Source organism: Drosophila elegans, unplaced genomic scaffold, assembly GCF_018152505.1.
Source record: "Drosophila elegans isolate 14027-0461.03 unplaced genomic scaffold, ASM1815250v1 contig_208, whole genome shotgun sequence".
Taxonomy (NCBI): domain Eukaryota; kingdom Metazoa; phylum Arthropoda; class Insecta; order Diptera; family Drosophilidae; genus Drosophila; species Drosophila elegans.
In genome coordinates, this window is record NW_024545578.1 from 9207577 (window position 1) to 9226459 (window position 18883).

General features: G+C 38.1%; 2 protein-coding genes across 3 annotated transcripts; both read left to right on the forward strand.

The window, feature by feature from the left end:
• Positions 1–1003: 1003 nt before the first annotated feature.
• LOC108146991 (neuropeptide-like 2) lies at positions 1004–1621 on the forward strand. The gene is made up of 3 exons (XM_017273256.1): positions 1004–1132; positions 1194–1328; positions 1444–1621. The coding sequence occupies exons 1-3, from the start codon at positions 1088–1090 to the stop codon at positions 1555–1557; spliced, it is 294 nt and encodes a 97-aa protein (XP_017128745.1). The 5' UTR covers positions 1004–1087; the 3' UTR covers positions 1558–1621.
• Positions 1622–2219: 598 nt separating this feature from the next.
• Positions 2220–2976, forward strand: LOC108146990 (neuropeptide-like 2). Of its 2 annotated transcripts, none has more exons than XM_017273255.1 (3): positions 2220–2371; positions 2442–2610; positions 2727–2976. In XM_017273255.1, exons 1-3 carry the CDS (start codon positions 2327–2329, stop codon positions 2744–2746), a joined length of 234 nt encoding a protein of 77 aa, XP_017128744.1. In that variant the 5' UTR covers positions 2220–2326; the 3' UTR covers positions 2747–2976. The 2 variants fall into 2 exon arrangements, with proteins under 2 accessions (XP_017128744.1, XP_017128743.1); XM_017273254.1 differs by having other exon boundaries at positions 2442–2573.
• Positions 2977–18883: the final 15907 nt, after the last annotated feature.

Consider the following 18883-nt stretch of genomic DNA (forward strand, 5'->3'; position numbering starts at 1 on the left):
TCCGCAGTTTAAAAGTAATTAAGCCTATAAAGTGGATTAGGTTACCCTTTAACAGAAGAGTTCGCCGTGCTCAAGTTACCCCTCTAAGTTTAGTAAACTTTGTCGCGGTTTTTGACTTATAATCGAAATAAGAGAATTAATTTTGGCATAACTCGCTATTAAAATTTTTCCGTGTTGTACTGTGTATTTAATTTAATACTAGTACGATGATGACTTAGCACAATTACTTAAATGTGGGGCGTCTTATCAAGAATTTCAAAAAAACTGCTTATCAACATGAGACCATTTGCCACGTGCTTTTCCGTGACGGATGCTGCCAAAGCAACAATAAAAATGATTAAAAAAGAAAATAAAACAAATCTAAGCCGCCTTTTAGAAAAAAAAGTTAACTTTGAAAAAATACACAAAAAAAAAACAAATATGCATATCTTTTAAAATACACTTGGGGAGAAATGTTAACTGTTAAGTTTTTTAACTACTAATTTAAATTTGATAGAAATATCAATTAGAAAAAAAGAATTTATATACGTAATAAATTGACACATTATTTATATACAATCTTAGAATAGCAAAGCTTATATAATTAATAATTTAAAAAATATCAAAAGAAAACTTTTTAAAAATGTGTTTTAAAATATATTGGCAAAAATAAAAAATAAATTAAAGAACAATTCACGTTAATAATAACTTAGGCTACATGGCTACATTTTTCCCTAAAATGTTTCATCGTTAGGACTATATTTAGGTCATTTTCCCAGAAATTAAAAAATTTGTCCTAAAATAAACGAATTTTTCTCAATGTGTTTGTGGTTTCACACAAACGCTATCATCTGTAAGCAAACCGAATTAGAGATTCCCGATCAAAGCCAGCCCACAGCATGCGACGGAAAAAAGTACGCTTATCACGGGTCAGTTGCGGAGCCCTAAACGCTCGGCCTTCCTAGTGGCGATAAGCCGCGCTCAAATTCGGCCCGGCTGCGACGCAAAACGAGGTGTCGTTATGAGTAGTTTGGCAGACGTTCAATCAGTACTCAAGTCAACGTTCTCCAGTTCAGAGCTCCGTAGCACTAAAAAACCCTAACTCAAAATGGCAAAGTTTGCAGTGATCTTCTTCCTGTTCGCCCTGTTCGCCGTAAGTTGAAGTTGGAAATTCGGCAAAAGACAAGCGTTTTAATGTGCAACTTTGGTTTCAGGTGGCCATGTCTGCCCGCATTGCTCGCGAGGAGCCCACGGTTTCGCCAATCGACGATGCTTTCAACAAGGCCAAAGAAGGTCTTGAGAAGATTGCACAGAACCTTAAAGACTTAGCCGACTCTCCCCAAATTAAGGTAATTCATGAAAATGTTATACCCATGCAGAGTGGACAAAAATTTTGGACAGCGTGCAGAACTAAACTTCCTTTCCCGTTAAGAACCCTTTTTAATCGCTTCTTTTCTTACACAGGAATTCACAAGCAAGTTTGGTGAAGCTGCCGCTGATGCTCTGGAGAAGGTAAAGGCTGGTGTTGCTCAAGGCAGCGCCGATTTCCAGAAGGTGACCTTGCCCCCAGCCCATTAAGACGTTCATGGATTGGCTTTAAATTAAACCACCACAAATGTGCCTAATAAATCTTTAAAATTCAGTTCCCATGGAAATCATTCTTATTGGGGAGCGCGCAATGAATTTTGCTCCACGCATCATTTTTAAAACGCCAAGGTTTGGTTCCATTTTTATAAAAAAAAAAATATTAAGGAGTTTAAAACAACGTACAACAACAGAAACTCGAAAATACTCACATTTTTCGATGGGTGCCTCAAGTAAAACAACTGCTCAGCACCAAAGTTTTTTGATTGCTAAAAACCATACAAGTTATATTCCAACCTTCCACAATGGGGGCTTAAAAGAATGGTTTGCTGTTTTTCAGGCATTGGGACTTATTATACAATCTTGGGACTGGCAGTGGGCTTTCGAAGATTGAGGGTTTTTGACGAATCGATTTTTAAATGAAGCCAAGCTTCATATTAATTATATTCTATAAAGATTTGTAACAACATATCGTTCCCCTTGATGAATTTATTTTGAAATTTAATAATTTAATTAATTTACATATAATTTTTATATTAGTTATCACATTGGAAATCAGCACTATATTAATGCAAATACAAATTCATTCTGGGGCTCTACAGAAATCACTAGGTATTTAAAAATACATATAAATGTGTCTGTCGGCCCGGCTGCGACGTAAAACGAGGTGTCGTTATGAGTAGGAAATCAGACGTTCCATCAGTTCACAAGACAACGTTCTCCGGTTCAGAACTCCGTATCACTAAAAAACACCATACTCAAAATGGCAAAAATTGCAGTCATCTTTCTTCTGTTCGCCCTGTTAGCAGTAAGTTAAATTTTCAAATCCGAAAGGGGACGACGGTTATGTGAATTTCTAATGTAAAACTTCATTTCAGGTGGCCATGTCTGCACGCATTGCTCGTGAAGAACCTACTACCTCGCCGGTCCTAAGAGCTATAGATAAGGTCAAAGAAGATCTGAACTCGATTACATCGGATTTTAACAAAATCACTTCGGAACAATTTAGGGTAATCCGTGCAGATATTACGTTACATTATACCCGTGGTCAGCATCATGAATCAATTGTTGTGATACCTTAAGGGTATATAAGCTTCGGCTAGCCGGAGTAATTTTGCTTTCCTCATTTCATAACATTTCTAATAACTTATTTTGCTGTGCAGGATTTAGGAAAGACGTATAATGACGCTGTCGATGGTCTGCTGAATCGGACAATGAATCTTCTTAAGAGCCAAAGCCGATTACAGCAGGTGACCCTGCCGCCGGTCCATAAAGAAGTTGATGCCTTGCCTTCAAATTAATTCTCCACAAATCGAAATCATCCAGAAATTGACCATTCGGCTTCAAATTTAAGTCTGAATACATTAAACCGCTTTTGAAAAATCAGAAATAAAGTAATAGAAGTAAAGTTCAGTTAGTAATTCGCCAATTATTGACATACTTCGAGCTCCGTGCCAGCAAATGACCGTAAAAAGGTGACATCTGTGAAATATTTGTCAGCTATTTTGCACACCTGTCTGAGCAGTAAGGTGGGTGGTGGGTTCTATGCGATTGGTTTCGAACATGAATAATGTTTTCCCTTTTGTACGCCATCACTTTGCAGTGAGCTCCCACAGATCGCACCAATCTAACTCCTTCGCCATGCACGATTGCATAATATCAAAGTGGATTTTTCCTTTTTCCAGCGTTCCGTATCGGAGTTTTCCAAATTTGTACGGGTTGCACAAAGGCGGATAATGCCAAATTGTTGCTTAGACACATTTTATGTACTCGTGTGTATCTGTGCGTCCATCAATTGGCATCTCCTGTGCTATTTCTATGCCATTGTTGTGTGAAATTTATAAATGTTTTCGTTTCCATTCTTGGAGCTTTTCTTATTCAAACGCGTCGGGGGCTTACTCATCCTTAACTTGTTTTTCAGCAAGGAAATCAGCTGTTTAAATTTAAAATTGCACATCATACAACAATTTAATGGTTGGCAATTTAACATGCAGATCGGATCGAGAGAATTGATTTATTGATGATATTGTTTTTAGATGCCTCTCTAACAATTTTTTATAACAAAGCGAACATCATCGAAAACATGCATGCAAAGTCTATTTGATTTTATTTGACTTGTTTACTTGTCTATCGCTCTCAAAGCATTTCGAATTTAATTAAAAATTTATTAAACGCTGCGACACAATCGGAAGGAATCACAAAAGAGTCCCGGAGTGAGTGGGTGGGATGAAATAGGTTGGGCTGGGAAGTCATGGGAGTGCAACCTAGTTGGAAAATTGTCCTCTTCTGCGTTGCACCAAACAACTCCCAAAGCAACAATATGGTTGCCATGTCACGCAGTGTGTGTGCCAGTGTGAGTGCATTGTAATGCTAATTTAAATAACGATAAGCTCAACAACAGCACCAGCTACAACTACGACTACAGCTACAAATACAACTACAACTACAACAATGTTGATGATGATGGCAGCGACAACAATGGCAACAATAATAGGAAAACAATTTGGCATTCTGTGATTTTGTCATCCTTTCACGATTGTTGTTGTTAGTTTTCGATACTCTTCTATTGAGCAAAAAGTCCCTTTACTAGAAAACAAGTTTTTGGCAATAAATATTAAGTATGGTAAATAACAAAATTAAGCATTTATTTTCAAAATTTTTGAAACACTATTTTAAGTAATAATAATAAAGATAATATAATCATATAATAAAATATAAAATACCTTCAGGAATTTTTCGAAACAATATAAAATAATCATTAAGCTGAAAGAAAATGACAGCCGCTAAATTTACTAAAATATATTTCAACAAAAAGTTCTTCTTGACAATGAATTAAATGTAGTTTAAGAGAAAATGGTTCGTAACCTATTAAGTGTGGACAATCAATGGAAATTATCGAAGCAAAAATAAAAAATATTAAATGATAACAAATCGAAGCTGAATCATAAAAAGTTTAACAAATCTCCCAATTCTTTTACTATTTTTGGAAATCAGGCGTAAAGTTTTAAGGTTAATGATTAAGAGGGTATTAAGACTTCTTCCAGAAATAAATTTCGCTCCATTTATTGTTTTTGTTTGCCGTGCAGCATCTGCAGTAAGCCAGACACCACATATATACACACATATCTGGCAATATTAGCGTGCGAGCGGGAAAAACAAATAATAAAGCCACTTGCGCATAAAGAAGCAAAAACAACAGCAAAGGAAAAAAGTTTCACATGCTTCGTGACGAAGGGTGCAAAATGCAGGGGGTAGGAACAAGGGGGGCGGCATTATCCTTTCTATCACTTGTCACATTTTCACATAATGGCGTCATTGCTGCCGCTGCCTGTTGCGAACAATGAATACATTTGTAATGTTAATGGAATGCAACGGGAACTGCGCGGAAAGCGAAACGAGAACAACGCCAACCATTTTCCGTCGCCTATTCGAGCTGTTGTCGCCCACATTTGTTTGTGTTTATCAGCCAGTTGCTTTGCCCCAGAAAGAGGGGGGTTTTCCAGCCACGCCCTCACGCACTCCGCCTAGAGTTTTGCTCCGTCGGAAAAATTTTTTTTTTTATTCGTTATCCCAAGTTGACAAATATGGTTGCGTGATAAATTGTTATTTTGCTGCAGGGCAGAAACCAGAAATAGTTATTATAGCATATTATAAAAAATATATTTCTCTATCATGAGTTGATTAAAGTGCACGTACTGGCTGTCGATTGCTGTATTTAAAAGTTATAAGACCCTTATGCTTTATTTATTTATTTATTTGGCAACCTAGAACAGCAAGTTAAAGCTATTTACACTCTTTATTAATAGGTCCCGTTAGTATTACTACATACATATATATTTACTTTTGATATAATATAAATTTTAAAATATTTTAATCAAAAGCGTCAGATCTTGCTATAAAGGACAATATAAGAAGATTTTTTTGCAATAATTTTTTGTATAGATTCTCACGACAACAGCACTAACTTCCCCTATTGAATATGCCTAGTGTAGTGCATCGAAGCATAAAATAACGTACAATTTTTATTAGAAATATAAACAGCAAAAAGCAAATGCAAATACGCACACAATGAAACACTCTCTACGAGAGACGCACACACATGCATTTATTGCTGAATAGACGCACAATGTGGCAGCCACAATAAAGAAATAAAAGGCTCAGGAGCAGTAGCAGCAGCAGTAGCAGCAACATAAGCCTCATCGTCGTCGTTGTCGCAGCGACATCAACAAAAAGCACAAAAGCATTTGCATTGCAAATGCAACATAATGCACAACAACAACACCATGCACATACATACAGGCACGCTGACAGACACATTTGCTTGCCACTTCCGAAGGATGTTGCTCCTTGCTTGTTGCCCAGCAGCAATGGCAATGGCAACAGCAACGGCAACAGCAGCAACATCAGCATGCCAGCAGCAACAACATCGAAGTATTTGCCATGACAAGTATTTAAGTTCCTTCTGCTGCTTCTTCGCAAGACTTTATATGAACGCATACATAACTTTTTGCATGCATTTTAATGCATTCGAAATGCGGACATGAAACTATGTATATTAAGGTACGACAGGTACAACTAAACTTCAATAATATTGAGGTCCCAGCATGGTCTTCCGATTCCCATATATCAATATCTGTGGGATAATCTGATGCTCTTGTCATGCAAATAAATGAATGCACAGGAAATAAATAATAATATCAGGCTTATAATGGGATGTCACGGGAACCACTTCAGATTTCGTTGTCGGATAGGCTTTTAATCCTTTTTCAACATCAATTACAATATTTCTGTGCATTTTTTTAGTCCCCTACTGTTCACCATAAGTAACTGTATTGTATAATAATAATTTAACAAGTTTGTTTGTATAACGTATTCTCAGAGCTTACAAATATATGCATTTAATTGGGCCACTTGTCATAAAAATAAGTCAATTTTGCTTTGTATGTTTCTTCTTTGAAACTAAATAAGACTTACAAATAATAAGTTACGTAGTAATAATGAGAATTTTGTTCTTTTGCTGTTTGCTTTGCTTTAGTAATACATTTATTTAAGAACATTCTACTATTAAGTTATTTAATAGAAATATGTGGCCAATCAGAGTTTTTGGAAAGCTTTCGTATTCGAAATATGTAAGTTATTTAAATAGTTCAACATTGATATAATGTTAAACTTTAGTTTTTGCTCTGGTAAAAGTGCGAAGCTCCTCTAAGATTTTCCGAGAGCTCTCCAGCCACTCAGCGTCAGCTTTGGGCCATTGATTGCCTTTTGCCAAGAAGCAAATGCAAGCCACAACCTTTTGTCTCATCAAGTGAGTTAGTTGAGTTGGAGTCGCGGCTCGCAGTGGCCTTTTGCATATTCATGTATTCCGACAACGAAAATTGACGGCAACAGCTGCCTTAGCGCTAAGACTGCGGAATGCAGGCGGCAGACACTGGTGGCCAGGAAGTCCTCGATGACATCCTTGTGAGCACTTGACTGTGGCCGCGTTGATTTGCAGTCAGCCCCACAGCAATCCCGACGTTCGTTTGCTCTGGTTCTGGCTCTGGCTGCCGTTTTGCATGAATATGCATGAGCAGTTGAGCAGTTACAAGCCATCAAAACATGCCACACACGCGCAGCGAGAAAAATGCTAAAAAAAACTACACTAGATATCGCCCCTTTGCCAGGCACATTATATATGCCTGAAACTTACGCGTCATTTTGTTTAAGTCGTTGGAACACGCCATCAGGATTACTAGAATTTTTGGGTAAGACGTTTTCGAAATGTCTTCAATTCGCTCAAATAAGTAACCTTAAAAGAGTATGACACACAATACAACAATGATTATTGGTTTAAAAATATACTGTTCTATTCAAAATGAAATCATAAAAAGAAATATCTTCAAAACGTTAATAAAGATCGATTCAGAATATTAGAGTTCTTTAAACAAGATCACTATAATTTTGTTAATACCATTTAGCATTGATCGTAGAAGTTTCTACCAAGTAACCTTTTTTTTAACAATTATAAATCTTAAAATGACCAAATGATATGCTAAAATTGAAACACGAAATATTAAATTTAAAAAATTGGAGAAAGCCCTTTTTACTCTTTTAAAACATAAGGTATAATTGCGGCTGTGCATACTGTACCGATATCCACTGTATTCACAAATGCCGGCATTATGGCGGGTATAGCTTTAAAACTAAAAAGATGCGCCATGTGAAATTTAACCGCGTGACTAACGAGTATATCGTTAGAGCCCAGATCCCGACGAGCGGCATGGCCAATGCCAACAGCAGCACAGCGTGGCGTATACTTGATGTCCGCCTCTGTTGTTTGACGTGTTGAGTTTAATTGGAACACTCCACGGCGACGACGACGATGACGATGACGATGCCGTCGCTGGATTTGGTCGGTTGGCCGCCGTTGCTTTTGATGTTGCAACCTGCTTCCCCCTCCATGCGCCTGCCCCTGCCACGCCCCTTTCTCCACCGCCGCCCCATTGCTGTGGCATTAATTCATGCAGTTTCAAAGCTGCCAGCCAGTGCAAGCAACACATATTCATTTAGTTGATTCTTTTTTGTTGCACCTCCTTTCGCGCACTCAAAAGGATACACGCTTTTCAGTGTTAGTTAGCGCCCAGACTATCCTTTTTTTTCATCATTAAAGCGCGTGAGTTTCAGGGGGGCACTGTGAAGTGAGCACTTTATTAAAATCTAAAGTTCATTGCTGAGTTTGATGGGCGTTGGCAGATAAAGAGGTGCTGGAAAAAGGCAAGCACTTAACTTGCCAGCTTACTTTAACGAAGATCGAGTTACCGGCAATCTGGAATGGATGTTAACATTAACAAGTATTATTTTAATAGAACGAATGGAAAAGACTGATTCTGATGGTTACAGATTACAGAAAAGAATTCCCTACCTAAATAACTTAATTTTTTAAATAGTACATTTTAGTTTTTTTACTATAAATATTTAAAGATTTTTTAAGTCAATGATGTTTGTGACCAATATTTACAAACATAATTTTAAAAGGGATAAATCAGTTAAAGTTTAAGTTAAACATTAAAAACAAAATTTATATAAATTTTATAGAGGAGAGCGTTATTTAAAATTCAAAAGGTTTCAAGTGGCAAAAGCAATATCGTTAAGTATAAATGGAAATTCGGCGATTTACGATTTGGCAAATGTGCAGTGAGCACCCATAATCCCCAAATATCATTCAATACCCTAGCATAAATTTTCGAGCCATTACATCAAATCGTTTTTGGGTAAAAGCCCAGACGCAAATAATATTCATATTATTATGACAGCAAGGATTTTCGTCTGTCTGCTGCGGACAAATAAAAATATTGTATTTCAATTGTCAATTGAACTTAGTGCAGCCGACGAGAAAACCCCAGGAAAATAAACGAAAATGTAATCAAATCATATGAAAAAGCCACGAAAGTTGAAAGTCTCCAAACGAAATAAGATGGCATTCGATGGATGTCATCGTCTACGTCGACGATTTGCAGTTTGAGGACCCATAAAGAGGAATTCGACGCATACTTCGGGGGCTGACGGATTTCACAACTAAATATCCCCGTCTTACACAGTTTTGTTGTTGCCGTTTGTGGCTTGTCAATGGTTATTGATTGTCTGGGTGTCATGTGTGTGTAATCCAAAACGGGTGATGCCATGTAGGGCGGCCCGGAAGCTTTTAAGACGTTTGCCCTGCCCACACAGAGAGAAAAATCAGGGAGAATAAATAAACGCTTGATTTTAAGCCAAATCTTAGTTTGGATGCACTTGAAAACAAACATGAAAACTACTTGAAAATTAATATTTCCTTAGAATTATTTTATTAAAATTTGTTGATTTCTGTTACGATAAAAAAATTTCTTAAATTATATCCAAATTTTAATTCTTATAATATTTCCAGATTAAAATTCTTATAATATTTCCAAATTTAAATTCTTATAATATTTCCAAGCTTATACACATAAATTTTCTATTTAAGCTATATAAAATATTTTTTTTTTCACTTCTTTGTAACCTTTTTTTTTGTGTACATGAATCATTTGAAATGTGAGACCCTTGTGCTGAGCTCCTTGGCATTTGCATTACACACAACAAGAGGAAGAAAAATAAAAGATTTTGCTCCTTATAGGCAAAATCGGAGCACATAAAAAAGTAAAACGCGTTTTCAAATATTCCAAACACAAAAGCGGCTTGGCAAATCCTCGAGCGCTAAGCAGCATATCACAAACGGCTCAGCAAGAAAGCTTCCTGCAGGACACGGCTCTCGGCCTGACATTGCAATGGAAAATGAAGAAAAGCGGGAAAACGGGAGAGTGAGAAAGTGGAAAACGAATAGGGGAGAGGGTAAAGCTGATGGCCAAACGTTGACAGTTGAACATGCAGGCGCTGAACGAAAACTTTGTCATAACTTTGCTGAATTAAATTTTGCTAAAAGTCAGCGCAACGATTCATCTTGTTCGCTCATTGTTTCTGGCATTGATTGCACTTTTTGGAGGGGGTAACGGAAAATGCAGCCCGGCTTTCACTTCGACTTAACTTGCAAGGATATGCCTTACTTTTGGGCTGATGAAGCAAAAACTTGGATTGGGATCAACTTATGTGAAAAAGTCGAACTAAAACAGTTAACAAAGTATTTAGGGTACAAAACGGGCAGTATTGAATATACTTTTCTTTATATTATCTAATTTAATAAGATAGTGAATTTAAAACTCAAGGATGTAGTATCTTTTCACTTTTATTTCCAGGTTTGCTTATTAATTATTATTACTAGTGTTTTCTCCATTTAATTTGTTTTGTATACATTTAATCCCGTCGAATATTAAATCGATATTTAATTTAATTTACAGAATTTAATTCGGAAAAATATTGTAAAAACAACATTTTGGATATGCGAAAAGCTTATAACCTTTTTATTCCATTTATCAGACGTCTTCATGCATTTCCCTTGCTCAATTCTATAAAACTGTCTTGAAGCAAAACCAATTCGTTCCCCCAAATCTTGTATTAAAGTTAATGCCGTGATTTCTGGTTTGTAATTTAAATGCTGGCTCGAAATGTGATGCGTATCATGAGAGCCCGCATGTCAATCACTGAGATTGAACGGATGGATCTCCGCGCCCACTCCACATATTGATAATGTGGGGGAGTTGAAACTTCGGTTTGGTGGTTGGTTTGATGGTGGTTGCTTTGTCGAATGCTAAGCAGCTGCACGTGACTCCCAAAGTGGTTGCCCACACCCCACATCCCACACCCCGCATATCGGTATCCGGATCTGTCTCCGCCTCTGTCTGCGTTTTGGGCTTTATCTTCACGGCTCGCATCACACACAATTTGCGGAGCAGACCACACAACAACTTGGTCCCTCCAGGTGAAAGTTTAGCACACTTAAAGTTGCCTCATTAGAGTTGAAGTGTTTGTCCGAAGACATGGTACACACAGAAATATGTCTTCTCAAGATCATAAAAATTTGTTCCTCTTTAGAGAATTGTTTTTATTTTCATAAAATATTGAAACGAATTGTAGGAACTATTATTTATATTACTTTAGTATTAATATTGCATTAATAATGATTTTGTATAGATTATAGATTAAATTGTTTGGCTCAAACGATGGTATATATAATTTTTTACTCTGTACCTTATCAATGGACAAGCGTCCTAGGTGCAATTGCTTTGTGTGTGCGTGTCAATAGGTTTTTATGCTGTGAGTGGGTGAGAACACACAATCAAAGGTGTTGAGAATTAGCACAAGTTTAATGAAGTATCCATCCCGGAGTCGAATTCCCTTCCTCTGCGATTGTCTGGCTTCGGTGCGTTTTGTTTCTGGCGCGCTAAGTAGCTGCTAACCCAGCGAGGCACTTTTTCCCTCTTGCCTTCTAAGTGGATAATGCATTTCCTCAGCCAAAAAGGAAACAGCAAATGCTGGATCTGAAGTCCACAGGGCCAAAGGAACTCGGGCTGTGAAAGCAAAGGAGTCGCACGCACTCACAGTGACTGGCAGACAAACTCACTTAGACACTTGGACTCGGCCAGACAATTGGCAGACAGGCGACAAAGGCAGCCAATTCAAGGTTTTAGCATGTATAAAAATGACTCTGTACAAGTTTTATAAAATGTTAAATTATCACTTTGTTTGACGATTTGGAAAATAAAAGTATTAAAGATCATTTTTTATTTTCAATAAATCTTGAGCTGAAGGTTGTTATTTACGTTTTTTATGAAAGCAGCTTAAAACGAAAAGCACAAGTCTATAGATTTTCTGTTTAAACCACAATTGACCACAAACCATTTATTGGATTCATAATTTTTGTATAAATAATATTGAAAAAATTAGTCTTCAATACTTTTTACATGACTTTAAATTTAAATCCCTTAATTCCCTTTTAAGTTAGAACAATTTCGACCAATTTGTCGCCTGTCTGTGTGTAAACGGCAAGGACTGCAACACGCTTCGTTGCACAACCCATCCAGCAACAATAACGAAACACTTAATTCGTCGTCGTCTAGCGACGTCATCAGTAACATTCCTCAGCTCTCCGACACCTTTCCTGCCCCGCCCCTTCGAAACTCCCGCCCATCTAGTCACACACACACACATACACACATCGTTAGCAACTGCAAAAACACCCGCAAGGTATGCTCTATAAAATTTTACTTAAAATGCCACAGCATTGCCATCGCCCTTTCCACGCCCACACTTTCTCATCGAGTTGCTTAGCCGAAAGTTTTATAACGAAAATTGCTGTAGACAGATGAGAAGGAAAGAAATGAGAGCAGTGTTGGTACAATTTCAGTTGCAAAAAAACGTATTACTTTCAATACTAATCCGAAAAAATTGTATATAAGCCCCATTTCTTTAATTTTAAAAAATGTAGTCTCTCAAGTTGTTTAAACATGGTTTAACTGGAAAATTAACGTTTGCAAATGAATCCCTTAAAATTTAGGTATGAGCAACTTATAAATGTTTAACAACTCAATGTTTCATGTTTAAAAATTATGTCACCAGCTACTAAATAATAAATTTGATTTTTTAACCAAATTCTTCCATTTTAAAGATTTTCTTACCTTAAAAAAGATCTAGTAAGAGCTATAAAACAGCTAAATCGGCGACACTTGAGTAGCGGAGTGGAGTTTCCTTTTCTTTATTCTCTCAGTTTGGTGCTGCCTTTGCACTTGACTTATAAGCTGCCATATATATATTGGCCATGAAGGCATTGGTGGGCGGTGACACACCCACAATACGTTTGCAATTTCACACACATACGTGAGGTAATTTTAAATTGTTTTGGGCAAGTTTCGATGGCACTCCTTGTGATTTCGGCATGCCCCAGAATGTATGCAACGATTTTTGTTTCAGCTTCCAACAAACGAAGACAAACGTTTGTTTCTTTCCATTTACGCACTGGCGAGCAATGAGCGCAAATTAAGCGCATCTGGCGAAGTTGAAGAAGAGTAAGAAGCAGCACAAGATAACAGCCAAAATGGTTGCCACACACTCACCCACATACGCACACACACTGACAGACAGTTGCTCGAGTCCTTTGTCCTTTGTCGTCCTCGCATCGTCCTCATCCTTGTCGTCGTCGTCTGCTGTTACATCAGCTTGAAAATTAGTTGCTACTTATATGCTTCACTTAGTTTTTCTTAAGTAGCAGGGATCAACTCATATGTATTCGTGTGCCAGCAGGTGTATGTCAGTGCTGGAGATGAGAGCGTGAAACAGGACCTTCAGAAGGTCCTGGAATCTGCAGCTTTAAATAAAAATTGTTTTATTTTATTTTATTACGAAAAAACCAAATCGAAATATAGGCATTTTTCCCGTTTTACACTCAAAAATTGTATAGTGAATATACCTATTATTTTATACAGCTAATAACTATTGTTAATAAAATATATAGTATTATAGAATATATTATTATTCATTGTTTTAAGAGATTACAGCTTTTATATTTAAGCATTTCAATACTTATTTATAAATAGAAAATGTTTTTTTTTAAGTAAAGAGCTAGGAAATGGCATATTCGACTATTCAATAAAGGTGGACGGAAAATAAGTGCTGCCGAGCTAAATAGAAAATATAAAAGCATATCTAAATTTATTTTTATTTCGATTGTTTTTCTGCTATTGTTTAATATTGGCTTGCCGGTCACGATTTTTCACATCTAGTTCCATCGCCAGCAACCAGATCCCAACTGACTTTTTCCCTCTTTTCCTCACCGACTTGGGGATTATTTTCTTTCTCTAGCTGCATTTTGCACCCGAGCATTTTCTACTTAAGAGAGTCTGTCAACGTGATTGCATGTTAGCTCTGTTCTTCTTTAACTCCTGACTGCTGCTGCAGAAGGTGCAGGGGTATTTGTGGCTACAGTTGCACTTAAGATGGCAGATAGCAAGTATCAACTTTAAGAGACTTTCCAGTAGGATTTATAATATAACAAAGCTCAAAAAAATAAAGAAAATCAAAATCAATTTGCTACTCTTCGGAAATGTATTGCAGACTTAATGGCCTAATTAAACAGACACATAAGCGGACGTGACGATTGCAGCTGAATTTGCTTCTACCTCAACCCATTCGAATTTGGTTATTGTTTGTTTGTCGCTCTTTAAGTTCATTAGTTTTGCGGCACGTTACTCGTTATTCTGTTTATTGAATTATGTGCAAAACACGCAAACAGACAAACAAGTGAATACATTTCTACGTCAATTCCCATGCCTCAACCGCCCATTCCCAGTGCCAAAAATGTGCTCTTGTGCTGCGTTCTGGTTTATTAAGCATACGCCCTGTGTGACGCACAAGCAAGCCTTTTAAATGTAATTAAACCGCCGCGTATGGGGGCCACTTTCCCTTCCCCTTGGTTGCGCTTATTTTCAGTAAGTTTCGCCTTTGTTTTGTCATATTTGCATTATTCCGATTGCAAAATCACTTTGTCCTGTTTGTGAGCGCTTAATAATAGGTGAGCTTGGGTGTGTGTTTTATATGCCGGCATCCCACGCAGTATCCTGGGGGCTTTGACTACGAGCTTAATCCAATTACATGGGGCTGCCACAACAGTTTCGGCACAACGTGGGTGTGGTCCACTAATTACATTAGCTAATGAATTGAAATAGAATTAAATATTTATTATTTATTTGCTTAGATTTGCACTTTGTTGCAATTCATTTTCCTCATTGATGCCTAAGCCGTGTAAATAATTGTTTAATGGCATTTCCCATTTGCCATTCACCGAAAGCAAACAGAAACACAAACACAAACAAACTAAATGAAATGTACTTAAATTGAAACAATTTTCGGTAATATTTATTTTATTTATTAGCCGGCAATTTTTTGTTGTTCGCCATTTTGTGGGCATTTAAATAGGGCTCATTTTGCGGTTGGCCATAGATGGGCATTTGGTAATCGGTTATCGGTTATAGATGCGCCTACTGAACAGTGTGTGAATGCGACCTAGAACGCTTGGGAATCAACAAGCTTTGCCACAAACCAAATGGCTTTAATGGGATTTAAACGTGCGATAAAAGATCGAACTCAAATACAATTATAAATATTTAGTTGTTTGGAAATCGGCCAACCCGATCTCATTATCTTTAGTTTTCTAATAATTCCAACAAATATCTTTTCAATATAAAAATTCATGTCATTTAAAATAGGTAAAAATATTGTTTGGACATCGAAATATTTTTTTTTTGACATATTCCTTAGAATTTCTTCATAAATATTGTTTTAAGGCATAAGCATACAAAAAACCACAATTAATTTTTCTAAGGAAATGGATATTAGTCATTGGCTGCAATAAAATAAATTCTTTTTATTTTAAAGGTTAATAACATAATAATAATATAATAAATTTAAAAACCTATCGATAAGGCAGTACATTTTGTTTTGATAAAAGCATCGAACTAATCCTTCAAATTTAGCTTAATTTGCTTATCCAAAGACTCAATTGGCCTCAATCACGTTATCCGCAGCCACCGCAGCATTTAAATTCCCTCCACCACTTTGCACCACCCGTGATCACTTTGCGAAACCACACACACCCGCACACACCCACCCACAGAGTCGACTTAAGGGGCAGTGGAGTTGCGATTCAGGTCAACGTTATTCGATGGAGGAGGGGCGGAGGAGGAGCTTTCATCATTCAACATTCGCCATGTAATGACTTTGGTCAACAGAACTCATCAACGATATGTCAGCTTACCCTTGAACCGCCCAGCTGCCCAGCTGCCCAGCTGCCCAGCTGGCCATTTGTCCACTTGCCACCCCCTGAAATCCTCGGATCGGGGTTTTACTTCGGCAGTGGGCTGCGGTCGGCGCTCAGCGGGCGAACAAAGCACTTAACTCGTTAGCGGTTAACGCTTTATTGGTAAGCCAACGGCAGCGCGAACAATAATTAAACAAGAGCAGGTGGCCGGCAACTTACACGACTTGTCAACCGAGATCAGAAGGCCAAAGTTCAGGTTTTGGTGTTGGTGGGTCGAACATTTGGTACTGGCAATGTGCAAATGATTGGTTGATTGATTGATTGACTGACCTCGCTCCAAATGCCACAAATCTTAGCCAGAAGCTGGATGAGATTGTTGTTTCAATTAAGTGCAATTAATGCGATTACCAGGGGGCTAGCAAAAAAGCAACTGCCCATTGTCTGCATTAAGGACTAAGCCATCCAGATTGGTTTGTAAGCGATCGAATGAATCAGCCTGGCAAATAGCCAGTTGAAAACGGCAGGAAAGTGGGAAAAAGGAAAAGTATAAATTATAAAAGATATCTGACTACAATCAGAGCTAAATCATGGCCTCCCTTAAGTGCATCTTTCACCCTGGTAAATGAGTTAAGAGCCGCTGGCTAATAGACTCCACTTAATGGGATATTAAGCCACGACGATGCTGCTGCTGCTGTTGCTGTTGCTGCTGCGAACAACAACAAACAACTAGCCGGATTGAGGGAAAAACTTGCCAGCCAATAGCACACATGACTCAACACACAAAATACTTGGCCAAAAAGTGCTACAGCCCAGACTTTAGCCGAGGACGAAGAACAGGACCAGCAGGAGCAGGCATCCCCGGAATAAAAATAACAAATATCCACAGTTAATTGAAATTCCTTAACTTTCTCAATTAAACTTTCGTGCAATGCTCTCAACTTTTGTGGGGCTCGAGACGAGGGCGAGACTTGGCTCAGTCTTTCAGTAACTCCCCGAAAAAAATAAGTTTCCCCTCCATGCCGCCTCCGTTTTCATCCTCCTGCTTGCAACATGGCGTATGAGCAATGGCTGCAAAGACGAGCGCCGAACGTTGAACGTTGAACGTGGCCAACCTGTGGGCGTTTTTCGTCGCAACTTTATGAACTTTCCGTTGAGGAAGATAGTGTACAACTTCTGTAAGACTATTTGAAGTATGTGCAAGCAGCGGCAACAACAATAACTGTCTGTTTAGTGCTGAAAAAAGTGGATGCAGCAGCAAGAACAACATCAATAAATAAGCTGAAGAAAAGTAGCAACCTGCAACAAACTTTCCACTAGAGATGGCAACCTTGAAGGGCAGCTAAGGATCAACAGTAAAATTATCATATAATATGAGGTTTAGTTTTATTGCTTCCCTAAAATTTTATAAAGTTGTACAATATTTAGTTATTTTATTCACGTCTTTTTATTGATTTTGAATAAGGTTTGAAAGTGATTAAAATATTTACATATAATTGGTATTTTTGAGAATTAAAATACTTTCTTTACAGCTTGCTCACGAATCACGCACCCACCTGCAGGTTTCCACCAAAGAACTCCAGACATGGCCAACAGCGTGCTTAGAAGCCATCGTTATTGTTGCTGCTCTCTTTTCGTGTCGCGTTTTAGGGCGTTAGTTTATAAAAAATGCACAAAGCTTGTCCGTGTTAAGAACTCTCTCTTCCCTTCCCTTCCCGTCCCCCGCCCCTCTTTTCGGCCCACCCACTCGAATGAGCTCAGACCAAAAGTGGCTGCCTTACGACGTCTATGGCTCATTCTTATCAACTTTTGGCCGTGCTTATAACTTTTGCCAGCAGGCAGGCAGGCAAACAGCAGGAACAAGGAGTCGGCAGAAGGACTTTGTTAGCTGCACGCGACACGGGCGAGTCCTGGCAGCCAGAATCCGCCCCCGCCCCCACCCCCACCCGACCAAGTTCAGCTAACAACAATAATTGTTAATAATGTTTATGAAAAGTTGCCCCGCATCGCTGGTATCCGCCAACGTTTCCTTTGCTTTCGGCTCCTGGCTGCCACTTTGGCCATAGTTTGGCATATCTTTCGGTTTTGTTCGCTCGACTGCCGCTGGTCGAGCAATTGGCCTGAATGGCGGACAGCAGCCAGGCACTTGCTTAAGTTTAATGATATTTGTTCATTTATGGCCAGTTATTGTCAAGTTGGCGCACAAAGCAGATTGTTCGGAGATTCGAGACAAAGGTAATCGGAATTCCATGGGTCATCAAATAAAATAGAAGAGCCCTCGCCTTTGCCTTGGTGCTTGCTTGGTGCGTCCGGATCAGGAGCCATCTATCAAGCCACATTGAGGTAGATCAAATGCTCAAGGAACTGACGCACTGCCTCCAGGATGCTGCGCTCAAAGGAAGTGTGTCCAGCACTCCAATTTAAACCGTAAGCCAGCTCTCAACTCAGCCGGCAAAGTGGGGTGGGTGGATGACTGGCTGGGAGCTTTCACCTTTGTCACAGCATTTGACATGACTGCCCTCCCGCACTCTCACCGTTCCCCAGCCTCCGCTGGAAATGCTCGGCACAATGTCGACCAGCTGACGCAAGTTCCTGGCAAGTTCCACTGGACCAAAATGTCACTTAACTTTAACAACAAAGAACATTTATTAGGCAGAGTAAACAAAGTTTTAAAATGCAACTTTTTAAAGTAACAAACATCTTTGAAAAATTGAAAACATCTACAACTAAAGATATAATGGTTTAATGTTGGAATGCCATACCTCGTTGAATTCGTCATAAAATTTCCAACAAACTGGCATTCACAGCTCAAAAATTTTTGGTTGGATCAAATTTCGAAAAAAATTTCCAACAAATCCGCATTCACAAAAACCGAACAAATTAAAAATCAAATATAAACCAACTTTATACTTAATATAAAAAATATATATCTACGGTAGATTTATGTCATATAAAAATTAAATATCCATAAGATAAGAATATTAAAACGTAAGCCATTAAGTAAATCATTGAACCTTATTTTGTTAGTGGATATAGAAAGGCGGTTTTCACATTTAAATGCTAAATTTTTTTGAGTATACAGGAAAGGTGAAGGATAACTGAAGAACAGGAGGAAACGAC

Bases quoted from the DNA above. Each gene is read 5' to 3' on its own strand.
- LOC108146991 (XM_017273256.1), top strand. From the start codon at position 1,088: ATGGCAAAGTTTGCAGTGATCTTCTTCCTGTTCGCCCTGTTCGCC. The intron at 1,133-1,193 runs GTAAGTTGAAGT...CTTTGGTTTCAG, and splicing joins TCCTGTTCGCCCTGTTCGCC to GTGGCCATGTCTGCCCGCAT. The intron at 1,329-1,443 runs GTAATTCATGAA...TTTCTTACACAG, and splicing joins CCGACTCTCCCCAAATTAAG to GAATTCACAAGCAAGTTTGG.
- LOC108146990 (XM_017273254.1), top strand. From the start codon at position 2,327: ATGGCAAAAATTGCAGTCATCTTTCTTCTGTTCGCCCTGTTAGCA. The intron at 2,372-2,441 runs GTAAGTTAAATT...ACTTCATTTCAG, and splicing joins TTCTGTTCGCCCTGTTAGCA to GTGGCCATGTCTGCACGCAT. The intron at 2,574-2,726 runs GTAATCCGTGCA...TTTGCTGTGCAG, and splicing joins TCACTTCGGAACAATTTAGG to GATTTAGGAAAGACGTATAA.